This window comes from Panthera tigris, chromosome D3, assembly GCF_018350195.1.
Source record: "Panthera tigris isolate Pti1 chromosome D3, P.tigris_Pti1_mat1.1, whole genome shotgun sequence".
NCBI lineage: Eukaryota > Metazoa > Chordata > Mammalia > Carnivora > Felidae > Panthera > Panthera tigris.
Window position 1 is genome coordinate 14,594,748 of NC_056671.1, and position 21,572 is coordinate 14,616,319.

At 38.6% G+C, this 21,572-nt stretch overlaps 1 protein-coding gene across 4 annotated transcripts in view; it reads right to left on the reverse strand.

Moving 5' to 3' along the window:
• The window catches only part of TAOK3 (TAO kinase 3), a 178,209-nt gene that overhangs the window by 33,264 nt on the left and 123,373 nt on the right, over window positions 1–21,572 (reverse strand). For all 4 annotated transcript variants that reach the window (XM_042962001.1, XM_042961999.1, XM_042962000.1 and 1 more), the window contains 3 exons: window positions 15,602–15,769; window positions 12,726–12,932; window positions 118–252 (listed from right to left, as the gene is read on the reverse strand). In XM_042962001.1, the coding sequence (XP_042817935.1) occupies window positions 118–252; window positions 12,726–12,932; window positions 15,602–15,769 (510 nt within the window). The remainder of the gene's footprint in view (window positions 1–117; window positions 253–12,725; window positions 12,933–15,601; window positions 15,770–21,572) is intronic.

A 21,572-nucleotide genomic window follows, 5' to 3' on the forward strand; every position in this document is an offset into this window, starting at 1 on the left:
CATTCTTGACTCCTTTCCTCCCATCCATGAAGCCGAGAGAGGCTCAGGGAGGGCGAGAGGCTGCCAGATGGGGAGGAGGGGAAGGAAGGGAAGGTGGGTAGAGGGGTGTTTGCTTACCAAAGATGCTGATTTGATCGTGGCAAAGCGCTCTCTGTTCCGGTAGTGGAGGGCCTGGCTCTGAACTGACTGGGTAGGCCGCGGCTCAGGCCTGGGATCGCCGTGGCCCGCCTCATCCCTTATGAATACATGATCCTGCAGAAATGGATAAAAACAAGGAGAAAGTCCAGCTGTGCTCTTTCCTCGCCGGCTGCCTCTCTCTCACCCCTCTTTCTGCACAAGCACTGCTGTTTGAAATGCATAGTTTAGCTCTCTGCTAGTCCCCGCAGCTCCCACGGTACAAAATGAATAAGCAACACATTGCAGCCTTCAGTTAGGAATGTCAGCTGATCGCTAGTGGGATGCCTTCTGAATCCCTGGCAGGCTTTTTCTTTACCTCCAGAATTACATATATGCAAAAGAAAAAAAGAATAGAAAAAACAATGCAATGTACAGACTCCTTAGAACGGTTTGCTTAAAACGCTGTAACCAAATAATTCCTTTAAAAATGTCATGTCCATGTCTAGCAAGGAGGATGCTGGTTGCTTTTAACATAAAAGCGAGCCTCCGCCTCATTCCCTTGAAAGATCTGCTTTCTCAATTTAATTTTATTTGAGATCTGTTCGGTAGGATCATCGTTCTGCCTAGAACCAGTGTAGGCTTGTGCTGAACTGCCTCTCTATCTTGTGCTGGGAAGATTCGGCAGTCACTGAGGGATCCTGCTTTCCAGTCATGATCGTACACAGTTCTAGCACCTTCTCTCTACAGCTTCTGAAAGGATTTTTTTTTAGATTTAAAGAGACAGGCATGCAATTTCAACCAAATGATACTTTCACAAATTCTTCCTCAACTCAGTCTCGGTATGGTCACCAGAGTGAGTGAGGCTGGGATTTAATGCCCTTGGCTGATTTAATCAAATCTGTGCTTCTTGATAGGCAGAGATGATTAATCTTGGTGTAACGCCCAGTGAAAAATAACATTCCCTGGAAGGGTAATAATGGATGTTTCTTAAATGTAATTTAAATGAGTTTTAAAGGGGAAAATGCTTTCAAAGGGTGATGCTTTTCTCTATAAAAGATGGAGTGGTCAGTCAGTAAGTAGCTCTAACCCTTCAGGGAAAAAGATACTATAATAATAGCTCAAAAACATGTACAACCATGGGGGATTTTTAAATAGTACATGTTCAGGAGGGGAAGAAGAAATTAATTCCCTTATTGTCCTAGGGTTTTAAGAGAATCCACTTCTCTTTTGTGAGAAGTCGGTTTTGCATTTTGTCTATGACTATTTGAATTTTTTTTTAAATAATTCCTCTTTCAACAGAAAACAAAAATTGAAGAGGTTTAGAAAAGACGAAATTTTATTATATAGTCTAAAATTTTGAAAAGTCAAGACACATATATTCTTGAGGGAAATTAAATTTTATATCCAGGTTTTTATGTAAAAGCCAAGAGCCAAGATTAAATTTACCATTGGGCTGATTTTCTTTTTCCTTTTATAAATTTAGAATGCTCCAGAATGTTGGGAAGGTATCTGCCATTACATCTATATCTAGAGATTTTTTTTTTTTTCAATTTACTGTATTGAGGTCTAGTTTGTTTTTAAATAATGAAGGGACCTGTAAGGCCATTGGGGACATATACGTCAAATTCAAGGATATGCTACCATTGTGCTGTCCTATAAGATATGTAAAGTTCAGTTCCCAGGTCACACCAGTTATATTTCAAGGTAGCCACTAACTATGGCTACCATACTGAACAGTGCAGATACAGTTCCTTTCCATCACTGCAAGAAGTTCTATTAGATAGTACTATAGGTTAAAAATATATCTCAACCCATATTTTTGAGATTTATGTGAAAAAAACCTTGAAAGGCCAATTAAAACTTTTCTATATTATTTCCCAGGAAATCTAACCTCTTATTTTATAGGGCAAAGAGAGATCAGGTGTGAGACTGGGATGTACGCACTAGGTTTAACGTTCTAGAGAGGAAGGCACTGGGATCTACCGCCATTCACATTGCTGACTGTTTATTAGTAAGTTACGTGTATCCTAATATTACAGTCCCAGAAAAACAAGGAGCTTCTAACTGCCACTAAGCAGATGAGACAGATGAGGTGGAGTCCTGTGGTTTTACAGGAGGGCTTAAGAAGTCAAAGTTTTGGTGATTATTAATTAGCTAACATTACGTAAACTGACTGAGATGTAGCAGCTAAGTTTCAAATTGTAATAACCTGATTTACAAAGGTAAATAGTGACACCAGAATCTACACTGTTTGCTGAACAGAACAAAGTGAAACATATTCACGCACAAATGTGTATAATTTTACTACTATTAGTCTATCTTCTCTCAGATAAAAATTAACACGTGTGGGTTAGGACCTTGCTTATTAGCAAATTAGAAGTCACATTATATTTCTTTTTTTTAATTAAAAAAATTTTTTAATGTTTATTTATTTTTGAGAGAGAGAGAGAGAGAGAGAGAGAGAGTGCGCATGCGCGCGAGCAGGGGAGGGGCAGAGAAAGACAGACACACAAAATCTGAAGCAGGCTCCAGGCTCTGAACTGTCAGCACAGAGCCCGATGTGGGGCTCGAACCCATGAACCACAAGATCATGACTTGAGCTGAAGTCGGATGCTTAACTGAATGAGCCACCCAGGCACCTCTTAAATTTTTTTTTTAATATTTATTTTTGGGAGAGAGAGAGAGACAGACAGAGTGCAAGGAGGAGAGGGGCAGAGAGAGAGGGAGACACAGAATCCAAAGCAGGCTCCAGGCTCTGAGCTGTCTGCACAAAGCCCAACGCGGGGCTTGGACTCACAAACTGTGAGATCATGACTTGAGCCGAGATGGAACGCCTGCCTAACCAACTGAGCCACTCAGGCGCCCCTCACATTATATTTTCTAAGTTTTTAAACTGGATACACCAGGAAAGTTAAGACTTGAAATCATAGTGATTTTAGTTAAAATGTAGTTAATTCAATAACCCACTAAGGTATATTTTAAACATAATACTATCTTAAAAGCTAGTCTGAGAATAGGTCTAAAATTTTAATCTACTTCAAATATAGTAAATAATGTCAACAGTATAATTCTTTATTTCAGCTTAACATTTTTTTCATTTTTAAAAGTATTCTTAGTTTTTCACAGCAGCTTCATAACGTATCGCCACACTAAAAGTCTTCAAATGTTATGCAAGAGACCACAAAATGGGGTAAAATTTTAGCCTACTAGTGGATATCCATTTCAAATGCATAAGAAAATGAATTTAAATCATTTTTTTTAAGATTTTATTTTTACATTATCTCTATACCCAACATGGGTCTCGAACTCACAACCTTGAGACCAAGAGTTAACATGCTCCACGGACTGAGTCCCGATGAATGAATAAATGAATTTTAAAATATTCAGTTACATTGCATAAAACAAGTTTAAAATTCTGAAGACAACTTAATGAAGCAATTTTGAAATGAGGGAAATGTGACTTGAGAAGCAAGTACAAATAAACTATCAACTTTACTGGGTGTAATGTCTGTCGGTTATACTGTCCCTTCGAATCGCAGTCCCTTCGAAAATGACCACCATATCTGACTCCCAAACTTTCTGAACTGAACACATTTTAAGATTAATAATGGAAAGGGACAATTTGCTAATTAATGCAGTTAGGCACTGATGTATATTATTTACAAATAACGTGAGGGGCAACATCTTTGATGTTGAATAATGATTTTTAGAAGATTAAGAACAAATATTGGAGCACCTGGCTGGCTCAGTCGGTAGAGCATGTGATTCTTGATCATGGGGTTGTAAATTTGAGCCCCATGTTGAGGGAAGAGATTACTTAAAAATAAAATCTTCAAAAAAAAAAAAAAAAAGAACAAATATCATATTCTATTTTACCAAGACAAATAAATCATAGGCCTTGTTTATAATTTATCTTTAACACAGTATCATCTGGGAATAAACAAAATTGCTCTTTGAAATACCAATATGGGTGAGGACCAGTTTTAAATAAATCTGTGTTAACCAGGTAAATTTATAACGTTCTTTCACTGTAAAAAAAAATAAAATAAAACTTTTTCAGATTAAAAAAAAAAAGCTGTCATAACGTTTGTTTGAAATCATTAGTAAAAAGAATTCAACTTTTATACAATATAGTCAAGTATATGAAGCATTAAGCACAAACTTTGCTATTATGCCCTGGACAGAGGGCTCTACTTTTATTTAAAAGTTTTTCTCTAAGTTATCTATTTATGCTTCTGAAATTAAGATTCAGGGTGTAGTCACTTGTTTAGAGTTTCCAGGTTAACTTGAAATCAACTCTTGGAAACCACTGTTCTGGACTCTGTTGTATTTTGGGTATATCTTTATCATACTATCACATACTTACTTGTGTGTCTGTGTGTGAGGCTGTGAGCTTTCTGAAGACAGCAAATGTGGTTTGAAAACTCTGTCTCCCTAGCAGCTTCTTAGTGCTTGACACTTAGTAGGCATTCAGGAAATGTCTGCTGAATAAATGAGCTCAAGAATATAGGTCTGAGAAGAAATCAGGTCTGAGAAGATTCTGAGAAAATGACATTTTCTCTTATATTATTTAACAGAATTCGAATCTGTATTTCATAAAAACCTGCCACTCTGTACTCTAAGGAAGTCATAAAATAGTGACACACAAGCATACCTTGACATGGGGGCAGGAAGAGGATCTAAAAATGGCTTTTATCGGATGATGAGAAGCTTTTTTATAGACTCCCACACTTTTTACGCTGTGCAGAAGGGATCAGCAAACCTACTATGCCTTTTGTTTCTGTTCATTTCAAAATTATTCAATTACTACATGAGCAGTTGTAGCTATCAACAGCCGGGGCTGGAGGAAGGGAAGAAGATGGACGAGGCTCTCTACAACCTGGGAGGGTGGCTACTAAGGAGCAAAAATGACTAGCATGCTGAGGATGAAGATGTTACCATAGAGATTGGTCTGTATGACTGCCCTGCTTAAGAAACATTACCTTCATATGTTAATTTACTTTTACTTTGCCAAATGTGAGTTGAAGAGTCAAAGAACCCGCCCCTCTCCTCAGCAAAAATAATAGGAAAGGCCACTGAAGCAAGTGAAAATTAAACTAGAACATCCTATCCCCTCAAGGACATTTCTTTTTTTTTTTTTTTTTCCCTCCCACAAAAATGGTGAAAGCTGTTCTTTTTTTAAAAAAGAGGAAAAAAGAAAAAAAAGAACTACCATCGACTAATAGGAAAAAGGGCAAATAAAACTTTAGGAATTAAGATAGAATGGTCTTTTAAAATAATACCTAAAAGGGGGCCATGATGATTAGAGTTCATTAGGCATGTCTAATATAATAAATTGAAAACGAATACTTTAATATATTAAAATCTTATGATCTATATTAATAGAAGGCGGCAGCAGGCAAAGGTAAGTGACTTTAGACTTTAACAAAATAAAAGTGTACCTTTTAATTGGAAAACTAAATAGATTTTGTTGGTTAGAATGCTATTAAAATCTGTTTGCTACTGCTACATACACAATGATTTTAAGGAGTGGGGTAGAGGCCGAGAAGCAGGCTAGGTGACAGCGAAACACCTAATCTGGATTGAGAGTTTCTCCTGGAGCCATTTGGGAATAATTAAAAACTGAGGTGTACGTAGAGTTGTGTCCTGTAAAAGTTCACAAACCGTTTATTGAATGCTTACTGTGTAACAGACACTGTGCTGGGTGGTAGGAGAAGAGAGACGCCCTTGAGGAGCTAACAGTCTACGATATGGTGATTATTCTGTTTTTCTTTTTAATTTTTTTAAATGTTTATTTATTTTTGATAGAGACAGAGCACAAGTGGGGGAGGAGCAAAGAGAGAGGGAGACACAGAATCCGAAGCAGGCTCTAGGCTCCGAGCTGTCAGCACAGAGCCCGACGCGGGGCTCGAACTCGCGAACCCTGAGATCATGACCTGAGCCAAAGTCGGACGCTCAACCGATGGAGCCACCCAGGGGCCCCAGTGATTACTCTTGTTATTGGAAAGAGCAGGGTGGCAACACTAGCAAGGGAAAACGAAAGAAATGCTTAAAGTTTATTTTGTCAGAATATACTTTTAGACTTATCAAATCATTTGTCCTCAAAGGGAAGATTAGATTAGCGTCCCTTCAGGGCCTGGGAAAGACCAGATTCAAGGTGAGGACTGGAGAGAAAGAAGTAACCTGGAATTCTAACGTCAAAGGAAATTTTTCGGTGTCCCACTTTACATTTTTTGGGGCTTGATGTGTGATAGAACCATCCTGCTAAAATCAGGGCATCTTTATTCTGGAGGCAGAGCAGTTAATTGCAAGTCATACTCTTATTGGTTGCACATGGCCTTTAAAAGTAAATTTACTTCCTATATAAAACGGTAATCTGTTCCATATCTACAGTTTGACTAATTTAGGATAATGCCTGCTTGATTGTAACAATCAAGGTGGGGGGGGGGACACAAATGTGTATTTTGATATTTCTTAAGTTTGTTCTAATTACTGGAGTATAATTATTGGAGAAATGCTCTTCACTGAAGTCTTTTAAACCATAAAGATAATACTTAAGATTATTTAACCCTTTTAATCCATATGTTCAATGAACCAAAATAGCATGATGTTTAGTCTCTGGCAATTAGTTCATTCCCTGTGTGTGTGTATGTGTGTGTTTTTAATTTTTTTTTTTTTTTTTTTGCATTTATTCATTTTTGAGACACAGACAGAGACAGAGCACAAGCCGGGGAGGGGCAGAGAGCGAGGGAGACAGAGAATCCGAAGCAGGCTCATCACCTGAGCTGAAGTCAGATGTTTAACTGACTGAACCACCCAGGTGCCCCTGTTTTTTTTTTATTTGTTCATTCTTGCATTCTGTAGTTATTTACTGAGTGCCTGTGCCGTGCCAGGCACTGTTCTAGGTGTTGAGATACATTGTGGAGCAAGGCAGGCACAGTCTTTGCCCTAATGAAATTTACATTCTACTAATGAAATAATAGATAAAAAATTTAATACATAATATTAGATAGTGACAAATATTAAAAAGAAAAGAAAATAGGATAATGAGGTAATGGGTAAAACACTGTAATATGGTAATTTAGTGATATATAGGTTTTTCTAAGATTCTGGTCACAAACCCAAACAAAACTGGTAAATGTTTTGTAAGACAAGTTTGACCGCTTCCTTTCAAAAACATTCCTTGTGGTCACAAATTATGGTGGACTCTGAAATGCACCACCTAGATTCCCCTCTAAGAAAAGACTTGCTGCCAGAATCCTTTTGGGCTGTCAGTCCATTTAGGGGCTGCCTTGGCTGCAGAGAGCGGCCTTGTGCAAGTTCATACCCTTCCCAGGGTGCTCACGTTCAATGACTGATCTGCGTGAGGGTAACAAGGCACAGCCATTCTGGCTTAGTTTGGACAACTCTGAAGGGTCATTTTAGCCCCAGAGCTCCTTGGGAGCTATCTCACTTCAACTTTGCCCTCTGCCCAATGCTGCTCCCTTCTCTCTCTTCCACAGGTGTTGATCCCCAAGGAAACTCCTAATAAGCAAATGAATTGGTGAATGAAATGGTCTCAGCTCTGCTTCCCAGAGAATCCAACCTGTGACCTAAATGTTACCTGTATCTACATGTCACCACTATGCCATCTGCATGAAGAAGGAGGGACTGATCAGAACAGTGGCTTTTAGAAAAATCCTCCTTTTCAAAAAAAAAAAAGAAAAAGAAAAAGAAAAATCCTCCTTTTCAAGTGAAATCCAAACACAAAATGTAAGATATAAAAGCAGGCCTTGTCCTGGGGGAGGTGTGGATGAGGCTTGTTCCTGAGGCACCTCTTTACAAAATAGCTTAAAAGTCACATTAGAGATCTGCTTCTTTAAAGATTACAGGAAAAGAAACATAGAATTTAAGACCTGGAAGGGATCTCTGAAACCACATAGAACAACTCCTAATTTTACAGATGGAGAAACTGAGGCCCAGAGAGGTTTGCGACATAAAATAACACTAACAGTTGCAGACAGAATTATAAACTAGTTTCCTTATTCCTGTAATCCATTACATAAAATTTTCTATTGAGAACTTAAAATCCTATTTCATTTATGTTCCCAAGTGGAAAACTTTTAGGAATTCAAGCATACCAATAAATATAAAGTTTCTGAATACTTTTTTATTTCTATTGTGTTTAAAATGATATACATATTAAAATTTTTTAGTGTTTATCTACTTTTGAGAGAGAGAGACAGAGAATGAATGGGAAGGAGCAGAGAGAGAGGGAGACACAGAATTCCAAGCAGGTTCCAGGCTCCGAGCTGTCAGCACAGAGCCCAGCATGGGGCTTGAACCCACCAACCGTGAGATCATGACCTGAGCCAAAGTCGGACACTTAACCAACTGAGCCACCCAGATGCCCCTAAAATGATGTATTTTTAAGCCCAGGTATAGGATTTAAATGGGTCTCATGAAGAAATATCATATTTAACACTAAGTTTTCATATATAACATATCTACTTTTATTGTCTGCTTATATTTTCCCCCTTTTTTATTGTGGTAAAATACACATAAATTCACCATCTTAATCATTTTTAAGTATACAGTTCGGGGCTCTTAAATACACTTCTAATGTTGTACAACCATTACCACTATCCATCCCTATAACTCTTTCATCTTGTAAAACTGAAACTTGTCCCCATTAAACAACTCTCCTTTTCTCCCTTCAGCCCAGCCTCTGGCACTCACCATTCTACTTCCTGTCTTTATGATTTTAGCTACTCTAAATACCTCATCTAAGTAGAATCATACAGTGTTTGTCTTTTCATTACTGGCAAATTGCACTCAGTATAATGTCCTCATGGTTCATCCATGTTATAGCATGTGACACAATTTCTTTCCCCATTCAGGTGGGATAATAGTCCATTGTACGCATATATCATATTTTGCTTATCTCTTCATTCATCAATGAACGCTGGGTTGCTTCCATGTTTTAGCTATTATAAATAATGTTGCTATGAACATGGATACAGACATTTCTTTTAAATACTACTTTCATATTTTCGGAGGATATATACCCAGAAGCAGAATTGCTGGATCATGTGGTAATTATGTTTTTAATTTTTTGAGGAACCACCATACTATTTTCCACAGCAGCTAGACCATTTTACATTTCCATCAACAGTGCACAAGGATTCCAATTTTTCCACATTCTTGTCCATTCCTGTCATTTTTTGTTTTGTTGATAGTAGCCATCCTAATGGGTATGAGGTGGTATCTTATTGTAGTTTTGATTCGCATTTCCCTAATGATTAATGATGTTGAGCATCTTTTCATGTGCCATGGTTTTATTTTCTTTGGAAAAATGTCTATTCAAGTCCTTGCTCATTTTTGATTTGGGCTGTTCGTTTTTTGGCTGTTGAATTTTTTTGTTTTTGTTTTTTCATTCTAAGTTCATTTATTTTGAGAGAGAGAGAGGGAGGGGGAGAGAGAGAGGGAGAGAGAGGGAGAGAGAGAGGGAGAGAGAGGGAGAGAGAGGGAGAGAGAGAGGGAGAGAGAGAGGGAGAGAGAGAGGGAGAGAGAGAGAGAGGGAATGAATATGAATCTAAAGCAGGCTCAGCACTATCAGTGCAGAGCCCCATGCGGGGCTCAAACTCACAAACCTGTGAGATCATGACCTGAGCCGACATCAAGACTCGAGCACCACCCAGGTGCCCCTGGTTGGTGAGTTTTAGGAGCTCTCTCTCTATTATAGATATCAATCCCTTATTAGATATGCAAATATTAGATATGCAAATATTAGATATGCAAACATTAGATTTGCAAATATAATCTGCAAATATTTTGTTATATTCTGTGGGTTGCTTTTTTACTCTGTTCATGTTGTCTTTTGATTAGCCTGCTTATATTTTCAAGTTAATTCATTCAGTTTTATTTGCAAATGTTTTTTAAATTTCTTCCATCACACTTTCTCTATATATTTATTTCATAATAAAATAGAAATGCATTATATAACTTAAATTATTCCTGACAAACATTTCGTATGGATCAAATACAATTACCTTCTATTTCAGAATATAAATTAACATCTATCCTTAAGTGATTATACCATGCAAGAGAAAAAAATATTGAAAAACCCGTATTATCATAAGACAGCTCTGTACCATCACACAAAAATTAGAATTAAAATCCCCAATAAGTTCAAGACTAGGGTTTTCCTTCTTGTTGACTATGCTAGTAGTATCTTCTAATTCTGTTCTCATTTGAGGGGTCCTGGATCCAGTGGAAATCCTTTTCCTTTCATCCCTTTACCCATGGAGCCCCAGAGGGAACAGAAGGGAGAGAGCCAAATCTGTCAGCATTCATGATAGCTCCTTCCAAAAAGAGATTCCAGCAAAACCTTCTTTTCTACCCTTCAAATATAGGATCACTTGCCCATGTTCAAAGAGAGCTGGCTGCCAATGCTGAACTCTTAGTGGATTTCTACTTTGGTCTGGTATCACCCCTTTCTTCAAAATACTTCCATGGCTTTCTGATAATCTGGGTCCTTGCTGTCTCTCTGGACTCCATTCACTCTTTACATAGCTCACCAAGCTCTAACCTCTCTGATCTTTTCCCTCTTCCTTGAATATACAAAGTTCTTTTTGTCTCAGGGCCTTTGCGCTTGTTACTTTCTGACTCACCTCCTTGTCTCACCCCAAGTTAGCTAGCTTCTACTTATCTTTGAAATTTTAGCTTAAATGTCACTTCATAAGGTAGTCTTTCCACTACTCCCTGATAGACTAAATCCTTTTACCCAGAGCAGAAGTTTCATAATTACATGATATAGTTATTTGCACAGTTATTTTCCTAATCTCCCCCAGAGACAATAAGTTTCATGAAAGTACCATGTCTGTTTTATTTCCTATACATCCACAGGACCTACCATAGTTCCTAGCACATAGTAGAGGTCCTTACCAATTTTTGTCGGATAAATGAATAAGTTAATCAGTTTATTAAAAAAGTTTTTTTAATGTTTGTTTATTTTTGAGAGAGAGAGAGACAGACAGACAGACAGACAGAGTGTGAGCAGGGGAGGGGAGAGAGAGAGGGAGACACAGAATCCAAAGCAGGCTCCAGGCTCCAAGCTGACAGCACAGAGCCCGATGCGGGGCTCGAACTCACAAACTGCGGGATCATGACCTGAGCCGAAGTTGGACGCTTCACTGACTAAGCCACCCAGGCGCCCCAAGTTAATCAGTTTAGAAAATAGATGTGTATCCTTTCACTACTTACGACCAGGGACCAATGTATTTTCTCCTGCCCTTCATCCTTACCTGTTCAATTTCCTTTTCCTTCCCAGGAAAATGCACCAATTGAAGTCTAAGTACACTGGAATTAGGGTGTAATTATTGAGATTTATTAAAATAAATACATACACACCTTACAAGGAAAAATAAAAAAGGATTATTTTTTATAATTCTACACTATGGACTATTTACCTAAAGTCACACAAAACATTTTTGGGACTCTGTCCAAAGAATTATTGGTAATTCTGTGAAATACTCATAGAAAATGCTCCGAAAGGAACTTCATGTTTTTTTTTTTTTTATGAAGTGCTTCAACTTATGAAACATGATAATCCTGTATGAAATGAGAATCTTTAATTGGAAAAGTAAAAATACAAAAACAGAATTATTCACTGAAAAGTCAGAATATTTCAGCTGACAGAACTAGTTTTAGAATTAGAAATAAATCTGAGAACAACAGAAAAGAATAGAAACTGTATCTAAAACAAATGGTATCCTGGGACTATACATTAAGAAACATACTTATTAAAAAACTTTTTTTTTTTTTTTTAACTTTTATAGAGAGAGAGAGGGAGGGTGCGAGCAGGGGACAGAGGCAGTGGGAGAGACAGAGAATCTCAAGCAGGCTCCATGTTGAGCGTGGAGCTCTATCCCATGACCCTGGGATCATGACCCAAGCCAAAATGAAGAGTTGGATGCTCAATAGGCTGAGTCATCCAGGCGCCCCAAGAAACATACTTTCGTGAGCATACTTCTGAAAGGGTACAACCAACGGATTATGCTCAGGAAGCTGTTAAGATTTGCAGTTTTAGGAGCCCCTGGGTGGCCCAGTCCGTTGAGCGTCCGACTTTGGGTCAGGCCGTGATCTCACAGCTTGTGAGTTCGAGCCCTGCATTAGGCTCTGTGCTGATGGCTCAGAGCCTGGAGCCTGCTTCGGATTCTGTGTCTGCCTCTCTCTGCCCCTCCATCGCTCATGCTCTCTCTCTCCTTCAACAATAAATAAACATTAAAAAAATTTTTAAAAAGATGTACAGCATTAAAGTTATTGGTTTAGAGAGGATTTTATCAATTTCTTTGACTTGGAGGCTATGGATTTATTTATTTTTATTTATTGATGATGGTAGACATCAGAGCAGCAAGAGGAAGATGAAGAAAATAGGCCCAGCTATAGCTTGCAGAGTCCTTTGTTACCTTTTTACTGTAAGAGAACTATCAACGGCTTGGTCTAGTCCCATATTTCAGTTGTAGAAAGGGAACGCTGACATGTCTGGATGCTAAGCGGCCTGAGCTGGCTTCACTAGGATTGGCAAAGCCTAGAGCTGCGGAGGGTACCACAGAACCGAAACCTACCTTCTTGGGCACAACAGAGGAACTGGAATTGACTGGGCTTTCATCATCGTGCATCAAGACAGGCTCAGAGCTGTTCTCCTCCATGACCTCCTGCATGCTGTTCACACTGCTGCTCTGGCTGCCTGTACTCACAGACACACTTGGGATGGAATGATTGCTGCCCAGGCTGTCCATTTCCCTGGTCAGGCTGGTTCCATGTTCGCTGTCCTATAAAAATGGGGCATGGGGGTTAAAAAAAAATGACTAGAGATAAAGTCCCAATTCACTGACTAAGCTATTAAGCACACTCCATTCTGCAGTGCCAAGTTGCTTTTCTGCCAAATCTGCCAAGATAAACTTTTTATGCAGTGACTCCACTACTCCCCCCCATTTCCAGACATCTCAAATTCACTTCTATGCCTTCCTCAGGGGCCATTATGGACATGGGTCATAAGGCCCCAAATGCTGCTATCCCAGGGCTTTCCCCTGTCAGATGCAATGATCATATGATTGTATGGCTATTCAGCAAGCAGAAATCAGGCCAGGTTTGTAAGAGACTTTCAGGGACAATCAAGGTGCTAGATAAAGACCGTACGTATTTACAAATAGGGTGGTGGTCTTTGGAAACTAAGACAGAGTGGAAAGAGTTTCCAGAGAATCGACAAGCAATATACTCCTTGGCAAATCACTATCGAATAACTTCATGCCTAAGCAGGGATACTATTTCTACTGTCCTGGATAGGTAATTAAATTCTGCCTCCCTCAAGCAATTCTATCGTGCTTACCTCTGTAATCTTATTAAATATATCTGTTAAATAATACTGGTATTCATCACTGCTATTCCAAAGACTACTATTTGAGAAGTGGTAAAATAATCAGCACATATAATTTACTCATCACAGTGGGATATCTTTTGATATAAGATTAAATAATATAATTAGAGCACCTTAGTTCCAAAAAAAATCCTATTTTCAAAGAGTCATACTGTGTGTATCTAACTTTAATGAACTGTTACTTAGCCATGGCAATATAAGGAATCACTGGCATAGGTCATTTGGGTAATTTAATATGGTAGATAACACATTACATGTTTAATAGATTTATTTTCCCAATTAAAGGGGAACATTGGTATATGTGCAACCAAGAGATTTTATAGTCCAATTCAGTTTTCTGAATTTCATTTTTATAATTGTTATTTTTTCTTTCACATCAAAAAGGTAAAATAAAATTCATTGTTCATTTCTTTCCTCTTTTCTATCTAGTTTTAAAGGAAGAAGAAGATTTTTTTTTTTTTTTTAAGTTTACCTATCCATTTGAGAGACAGCAAGAGTGAGCGTGCATGCATCCATGAGGGAGGGGCAGAGAGAGAGAATCCCAAGCAGGCTCCACACTGTCAGTGCAAAGCCTGACATGGGGCTCAGTCTCACAAACACGAGACCATGACCTGAGCTGAACTCAAGAGTCAGATGCTTAACCGACTGAGCCAACCAGGCGCCCGAGGAGTCCTTTCTTTTTGTTCAAGGCTCTAATATTCCTGCTCCTATCTCATGGACTTCCTGAGATCCTGCTTCTTTAACTATGTCTGTTTCTTCTAATTTCCATGCCTCTATCCTGACTTCTTCCACTCTGCCTGTAAACATGAAGACGCCTGCCCCATGCTCGCATACCTCTCTACATACTGCCCTTTGTCACTTTTCTCTCTCAGCCAAATTTATGAATCTTAACATAACCAGCTTTCCCTGCTTCTACTTTCCCCCTTCCCATTTATTCTACAAACCCACAGTTATCTATTATTCATCCTAACTATTCCTGTAAAACTGCTCTTATGAAGGTCATCAAGAATGCCTTACTTGTAAAACCCAGTTAATGTGTTTTTTGTTTGTTTGTTTGTTTTTGGTCCTTGTCTAACATGACCTCTCTGTGGCATCCGATACACTGGCTGCTTGAAGTTGTGGACTCTCAGAACACCTGTGATGTCTGTTCCTTAGGGTCTCTTATATGGCACGGCTCTCTTCTCATTCATTATTATTATAATGCTCTTGACCCCCAGCTAAGCACCCTTTACCTAGACCTCTTTCTTATGTTCTGGGTTTGAATTTCCCAACCAACTGCCGGACATCACTATTCAGGCATCCCAACTGTCCTTACCCTTGCCTCAACAAATCCTTCTTAAGTTATCTGATGAGAAACCAGAAAGTCACCTCTCCTTTGAAAACTTCAATACTAGGTCAGCAGCATATGATGCTGGGACCTTAAACTCAACATCACCAAACTGAAATCACCCTAAATCCATTCTTTCTCCTTGGTTCTTTTTCTCTGTTCTTGGTATTGCCATAGTCTATTCACCCAGGCTAAAATGTTCAGAGTCACCTCAAACTCCTCCTCATCTGTCACAGTCACTTTCAGTGAGAAGCATTGTATTTTCTAATCTACCTTTACAGTGTTTCTCAAAAGTCTTCCTTCCCCCTCCCCCACCACCGACACTGCCCTTATTGCCTCTTGCATGGACTAGTCTACAGAATGTAACACATCAAGCCCATCTTACACTCTGTTGCCAGGATAATCTCCCTAAAGTACAGCACTTTCCTGAGTCTAAAATGCCCTATGCCTGTCTCTCAAAAACCACCCATGTCGTGTCCTTCATACAACCTTCACTAATTCTCCCCAGCAGGCTTATTTTCTCCCCACTATGACCCTTGCATGGTGACATATCTTGGTAACGTTTTTCATATTTTGTCTTATTTAAGACTTATTTTACGAATATCTCTTTTGCAATTCTGCATGTTTCTTGAGGCATGGGGCACCAATTACATTTTTATCGCCTAAAGTGGTTTACAAAGTGCCCAGTCCAGAACTTTCCCACTCTTAGAGCGCCTGCTATAATAAACTGGACCTACTTCTTCATCCTCCTGTGACTCATTCAAGGGTCCATTTCGTGTCTCTTGGAAAAGGATTTTTTTCATTTTTCGGTACTGTAGGTTATCTAATTCACGAACAGCATCTTTTGTCCTCTGTATGAGGTCAATCAGGACACGTAGTGGCCGGTCTCGTCGAACAAAATCATGCTGATTGAGGGAGGAGAAAAAACAGAAACTGATAGTGAGAAAACAGATTTGGGGGCACAAGATTTACATTATAAAGCTAAACAGACATAACCGGGTCTGTTGATTTTGCAGAAATAACAAGATATGACTTTCATTTCGCACAACCTCTCAATTTGTATAAATCTTATAAAGAGATAACTATGCTTTTCTCTTCTTCCTCAAGCCCCATTTTGTGGACTTTGTCCTGGAGTCTACTTGAGAATTCTTGAGATTTACTTTAACATGTAACCGATAATGACTAGTAGTTTAGACACTTGTAACTTTCAAGTCTGAAGCTATATAATAAGTAGAAGTGATGTAGAGTTCAAGAATATTATTGTTATAATCTGCCTCAATTCTCCTACCCACTCCACAATACCCCTTTTAAACGACTGTGTGTATTTTGTTTTCTATTTTGGTGGTCGTGTAGAGTATATGCGTGAAAATATGCCAGCTTTATTTAGAGGTCATAATTCTGGCAGCTTCATTTTCCCTTTACAGAACTGCACAACCAGAAATAAGGGAAAAGGGCCTCTGAAGAGTGAAAAGAACTACCCCAAAGTCCATAAATTTTTCCTGGTATAAACAGCCCTCACTTTCAATATTATCAGTGATCTTTACACACATTATGGTTTCCTGGTTTCTCAGTCTGTAGCAGTTTGGAAAGAGGGAATAAAAGTGGGAGAATAGAAGAGGGAGAGCTGTTAGAACTAGGGTTGTTTGTTGTAAAAAAGAACGGTCTTTGGAAGTTCTTGGGCAGCCTGACAATAAAAAGAGAGAAATTCCACGACTAACACACCTACCAACCAACCACATAAAAATGAACAAAGGTTTGTGGGCTATTTTGCAAAGGGGAAAATGCTCCTCAGGCAGTCCTTTTATATGCCACGAGTTGACGAAACACTACTGCTTCTGAGCCGTCAAGAAGTGAAATTATGTTCATTATGCTTTCTTTAAGAAGGCAGAAAAGTACATCATGGATTCTGACGAGATTACACAGAAAATGATCAAAAGTGGGGGGAGGAAGTTTTGTTTTTTTCAAGGAAAAGTTTCAGTTACATGGAAAATTCACTTATGTGAAATTGTAATTTGAAGATATTGGGTAAATGGGATATAATGTGGTAGGCCCTAGATGATGGAACGGATTTCATTTCTTCCTAAGTTAAACAGGTATAAAAGAGAAGTAGGGCCATTGTGAGAAAAACACGTACATGTCTTGTGGTTCTTCACCCCGACTTTGCTGTCAGGGGAACTGTGGCTTTTGCTCTTGCTTTTATAAAATATCTCTTCCTCTGCCAAGAGTCCTTTCTGAAAATGAAACACCATTCCCAGAAGCAAGAGTAGCCCGCGTCTTTCAAGATGAGAGTGAAAGGGAGAAAGTAAATTATTTTGCTCCTCTACTGCTTGCAATTATACAAGAGCAAGTCGGTTTTGAGTAAACTTCAAGCTAGTATTTAGGATCAGTGAATTTTAGAACGGGAATAGCTGTTAGAAGTTCTTTCATTTTCAAGGTGTGAAAATTCAGGCACAGAGAGGTTAGGTGACTTACACAGCTAACTACTGCAAGAGCTAGGGCTACAACTCAGGTCTGCTCATTTGGTGTTCGTTTTCCGGTGGGCCATCACCACTATCATCTTTCTAAAACATGGGTTTGATTGTGTCACTCATTGTAACAGACACTGGTGTCCCATTTATCTCCCTTTCCAACCTCTTTTCCTTGCCTTCATCTACTGTGAACACTAGAAAGTAAAAGGGTTGCTTGAACTCCAGCCTTTTTTATACTTAAAAAATAACAATATGACAGAGTTCTGGCAAATGAGACGCTGTCTAGGCACAGAAGTCTCTGAGGGCGGTTTTGTTTTCTAGAAGAAAAAGGCAAGGCACCTGAAGAAAGGGTGTTTTCCACTCTGCCCTTCCTTCTTTCTCCTCTTGGGATAAAGACTTTTCCTAGAGATGCAGGAGCCATTTTGTGACCAAGAAGATAAGAACCACCTGCTGAAGATGATAAAGTAGGAAGATACAAAGAGCCTGGATCCATGATGACATTGGTGAGCTGCTTACAGCTCTGGACTCTGCTTATAACATCTTCTTTCTCAATGCCCTGCACTTGTTGCACAAGGTAATTAAGCCCTTAACCTGTTCAAGCCTTTTAAAACTGATATACTCAAAGTCTTCAAAACATGCCTCCAGGGGCACCTGGGTGGCTCAATGGGCTAAGCATCTGACTCTTGATCTCGGCTCAGGTCATGATCTCACCGTTGGTGAGTTGGAGCCTCCAGTCAGGCTCTGCGCTGCCGGCAGAAGTCTGCCTGGGATTCTGTCTCTCCCTCTCTCTCCCTGCCCCTCCTCTGCTCATGCTCGCTCTTTCACTCTCTCAAAAAACAAACAAACAAAAAAACATGCCTTGATGATGAAGTCTAGCCTTTTACAGCCAGGTCCATGGTTGTAATTGTAGGCTCAAATCTAGTCACTCCTAGACCTCTTTCCCATCCAATGCATATAGTACAGTCTAGATAGTTATTGACTCATGACATGTGTTTCATACCTGTATACCTTTGCTCATGTTCTCTCTGCCTGCAACCCCATCTCCTCCTGTTCTCCAAAGTCCATTACTCTTGACACCCTTACAACTAAAAGGTCCCCAGATCCTTTAAAAAGAATGATTCCATTGTTCTTGAAAGTATATTTCCTTGAAACGTTTAAATACAGAAAAATGCATAAAAGACAGTAAAAGAAAAACATCCCAAATTCCATCATCCAGAAATAAAGAATGTTATTTTACATGTTCTCACACAGGATAATGGATATCTAGAAACAATTTTACATGGGAAGATTATGCATGCTAATTTTAAGAAAATCTGTGAAATTAAGGTATACTTAAATGTAGCAGAATTAGAAAACAATGAAGTAAAGTAATTGCTTAACTTCAGTTATAATTTCTTCACCAATAGTTACCAGTTCTTAAAAAATCCTCTAAAGTTAAGGAAATAAAAAAAAAAGATGACAGAGATTAGAATTACTTTTTTTTTAATTATGCATTTCAACTTAAGAATTATTATCGACCAGCTACTCTGAAGAAGAGGAAAATTAATACACTTATCTTTCTTTCCTACCCCTAGGCTGTTCTGGTTACATTAGTATTTTTACACTGTCAGTGCCTATAGCATTTACATTCTGCTCTTTAACCATATAAATGATTTTACCTTGGTTCTATATTGAAATGGATTCAATGTGAAGGTGACGTTTTAATGTCAGGAAGAAAATGTGAAGAAAAGATGGATTAAGAATATTTAGGAATAAGATAGCCAACTGAGGGCGGGGGGGAAGTTGACTTCCTTACAACAAATTTTTAGATCACCTCTCAAAAGAAGCCCACCATAAACAACACCAAAAGAGGAATAGGGAAAAAATATTTGCAAGACCTACTACAAATTAATAATAATAATAAAGCCCAATGATCAGACAAATGGGTAAAGATCACAAAGAGTTTACAGAAAAGGAAACCAATGGCTTTTCAACGTATGAAAGATGCATCAACTTAGCTCATAATGAGAAATACAAATTAAAACTACGAGTTTTTCACTGATCTGAGAGCCAAGTTGAAAATTTGATAGTCCTCATCTTTGTTAGTGGGACTATAAATTGGTACAACTTCTTTGGAGGACGATTTGTCGGTATCCGTTTAAATTTAAAATCTAGATTCCCTCTGATTAGCAATTCCACTTCCATGATTTCATTCTTTAGATACCCGTATACAGTACACGATGACACAGGTACACAAACTCACTGCAGCAGTTTGTAACAGCAAAAGATCGCAAACCCCATAAAGAAGTTGGTTAAAAAAAGCATGGTCGTTCTGAGAATGTGACAGAGCCACTCATAAGAATGAGGTATCCAAAACATACTATAAAGTAAAACAGACAATCAAGTTAGAACAATGTTTAGAGCTAGCTCCTACTGGTGCAAAAATAAAATAAGAATATTTACTTCCATATGCATAAAATATCTCTAGAAAAATATGCACAAGATTGGTGATAGTGGTTGCTGCCTCTAGAGAGGGGCTCAGAATAGGAAGATTTACTTTTCTCACTCTGTCTTCCTAAATTCGTATTACCTACCAATATGAAGAATGTAGTCCCTTTTTTTAAAAAACTTTTTTTTTTTTTTTTTTTTTTTTTAACATTTACTTACTATTGAGAGACAGAGAGACACAGAGCCTGAGCAGGGGAGGGGCAGAGACAGGGGTAGACATAGAATCTGAAGCAGGCTCCAGGCTCTGAGCTGTCAGCACAGCCAGACACGAACTGAGCCGGGCTCGAACTCACAAACCGTGAGATCATGACCTGAGCCGAAGTCGGACACTGAGCCACCCAGGAGCCCCGAAGAATGTAGTCCCTTTAAACAAGCAAAAGAAATATATAAAAAATTCTGGGGCCAATTTAAATTCAGTGTTTGCTGCCAGTCCTTGTACCAGTTTCTTCAGTTCCTAATTTATTCTTTCTTCCTTTTTCCTTTCCTCCCTCTCTTTCTTTCTTTCTTGTTTTATCACTAGATTGGCTGGATTTTGCTATTGAGCCATTGTTTAAAAAGCTATTAAGAAAAAAAAATTGATTCAATTTGTAAGGCTTGAAAATCTAAGCTGCATTTATAACTGAAGAGCACCTTAGCTAGGACAAAGATCCACCCCAAAATATTTTTTTCAACCTATTTGTATAAGTCTTTCTTTACCCTTGGAGTTCAAGGAATTTTATCAGGTTATTGCAAATCAGTTCCATGGTGTCTTTCTTCAGGCCTCTGCTTAAAAGTCACCTCTCTAGTAAGGCCTTCCCTAACTCCTCATCTAAAAAGTTAGCTCCTGAGACACCTGCGTGGCTCAGTCAGTTAAGTGTCTGACTTCAGCTCAGGTCATAATCTCACGTTTCATGAGTTTGAGCCTTGCATCTGACTCTGCTGACAGTGAGGAGCCTGCTTGGGATTCTCTTTCTCTCCCTCTTTCTCTGCCCCTCCCAGCATCTCTCTTTCTCTTTCTCAAAATAGATAAATTTAGGGGGGAAAAAACCCCACCCAAACATTAGGTCCTGGGGCACCTGGCTGGCTTAGTTGGAAGAGCATGCAACTCTTTAACCTGGGGGTGTGTGTTTGAGCCCCATGTTGTGGGTAGAGTTAAAACAAACAAACAAACAAACAAACAAACAAACAAACCAACCAACCACCAGCTCCTGCTCCAGCTTTATTTTTTCTGCAAAGAATTTACTACCAACTGATATATATTTACTTTATCATATATTTACTTGTTAGTGTTTGGAACAGTGCTTGGGCATGTAGTAGACAATCAGTAACTGTTGAGTAAATGGTGGGCTTGTTTGATTTGGCCCACCAAATCAAATTAAGATGAAATCAAGTCAAATAAAGATCCAAACAGTTATTGCCAATAAAGTTTTCTTCAGGTATATCTTTAAGTATCTTCTGCTAGATGTGTTTGGCTTTCTTCTTCAGGAGTAATAGGTTGGTATATAATTAGATCTCCTGTCTTCCACAGACGCCATCTTCCTTATAATCATCTTTAGAATTTTTTCCCTTGCATTTAACTTTTATTTCCCTACAACTTTCTATCCTTGGGAATACCCTAAATGGGTTGCTTTACTACATTCGTTTACTGCTTATGATTCTGTGTCTTAATTTTTCTCTTCTGTGTCTTTTCTTACCTCTGCCCACTTGCTTTTTATATCCTTTTGTTGTCTGTGCCCTAAAATTTGTCTTTGAATCCTTGTAGTATCTTCTTCTT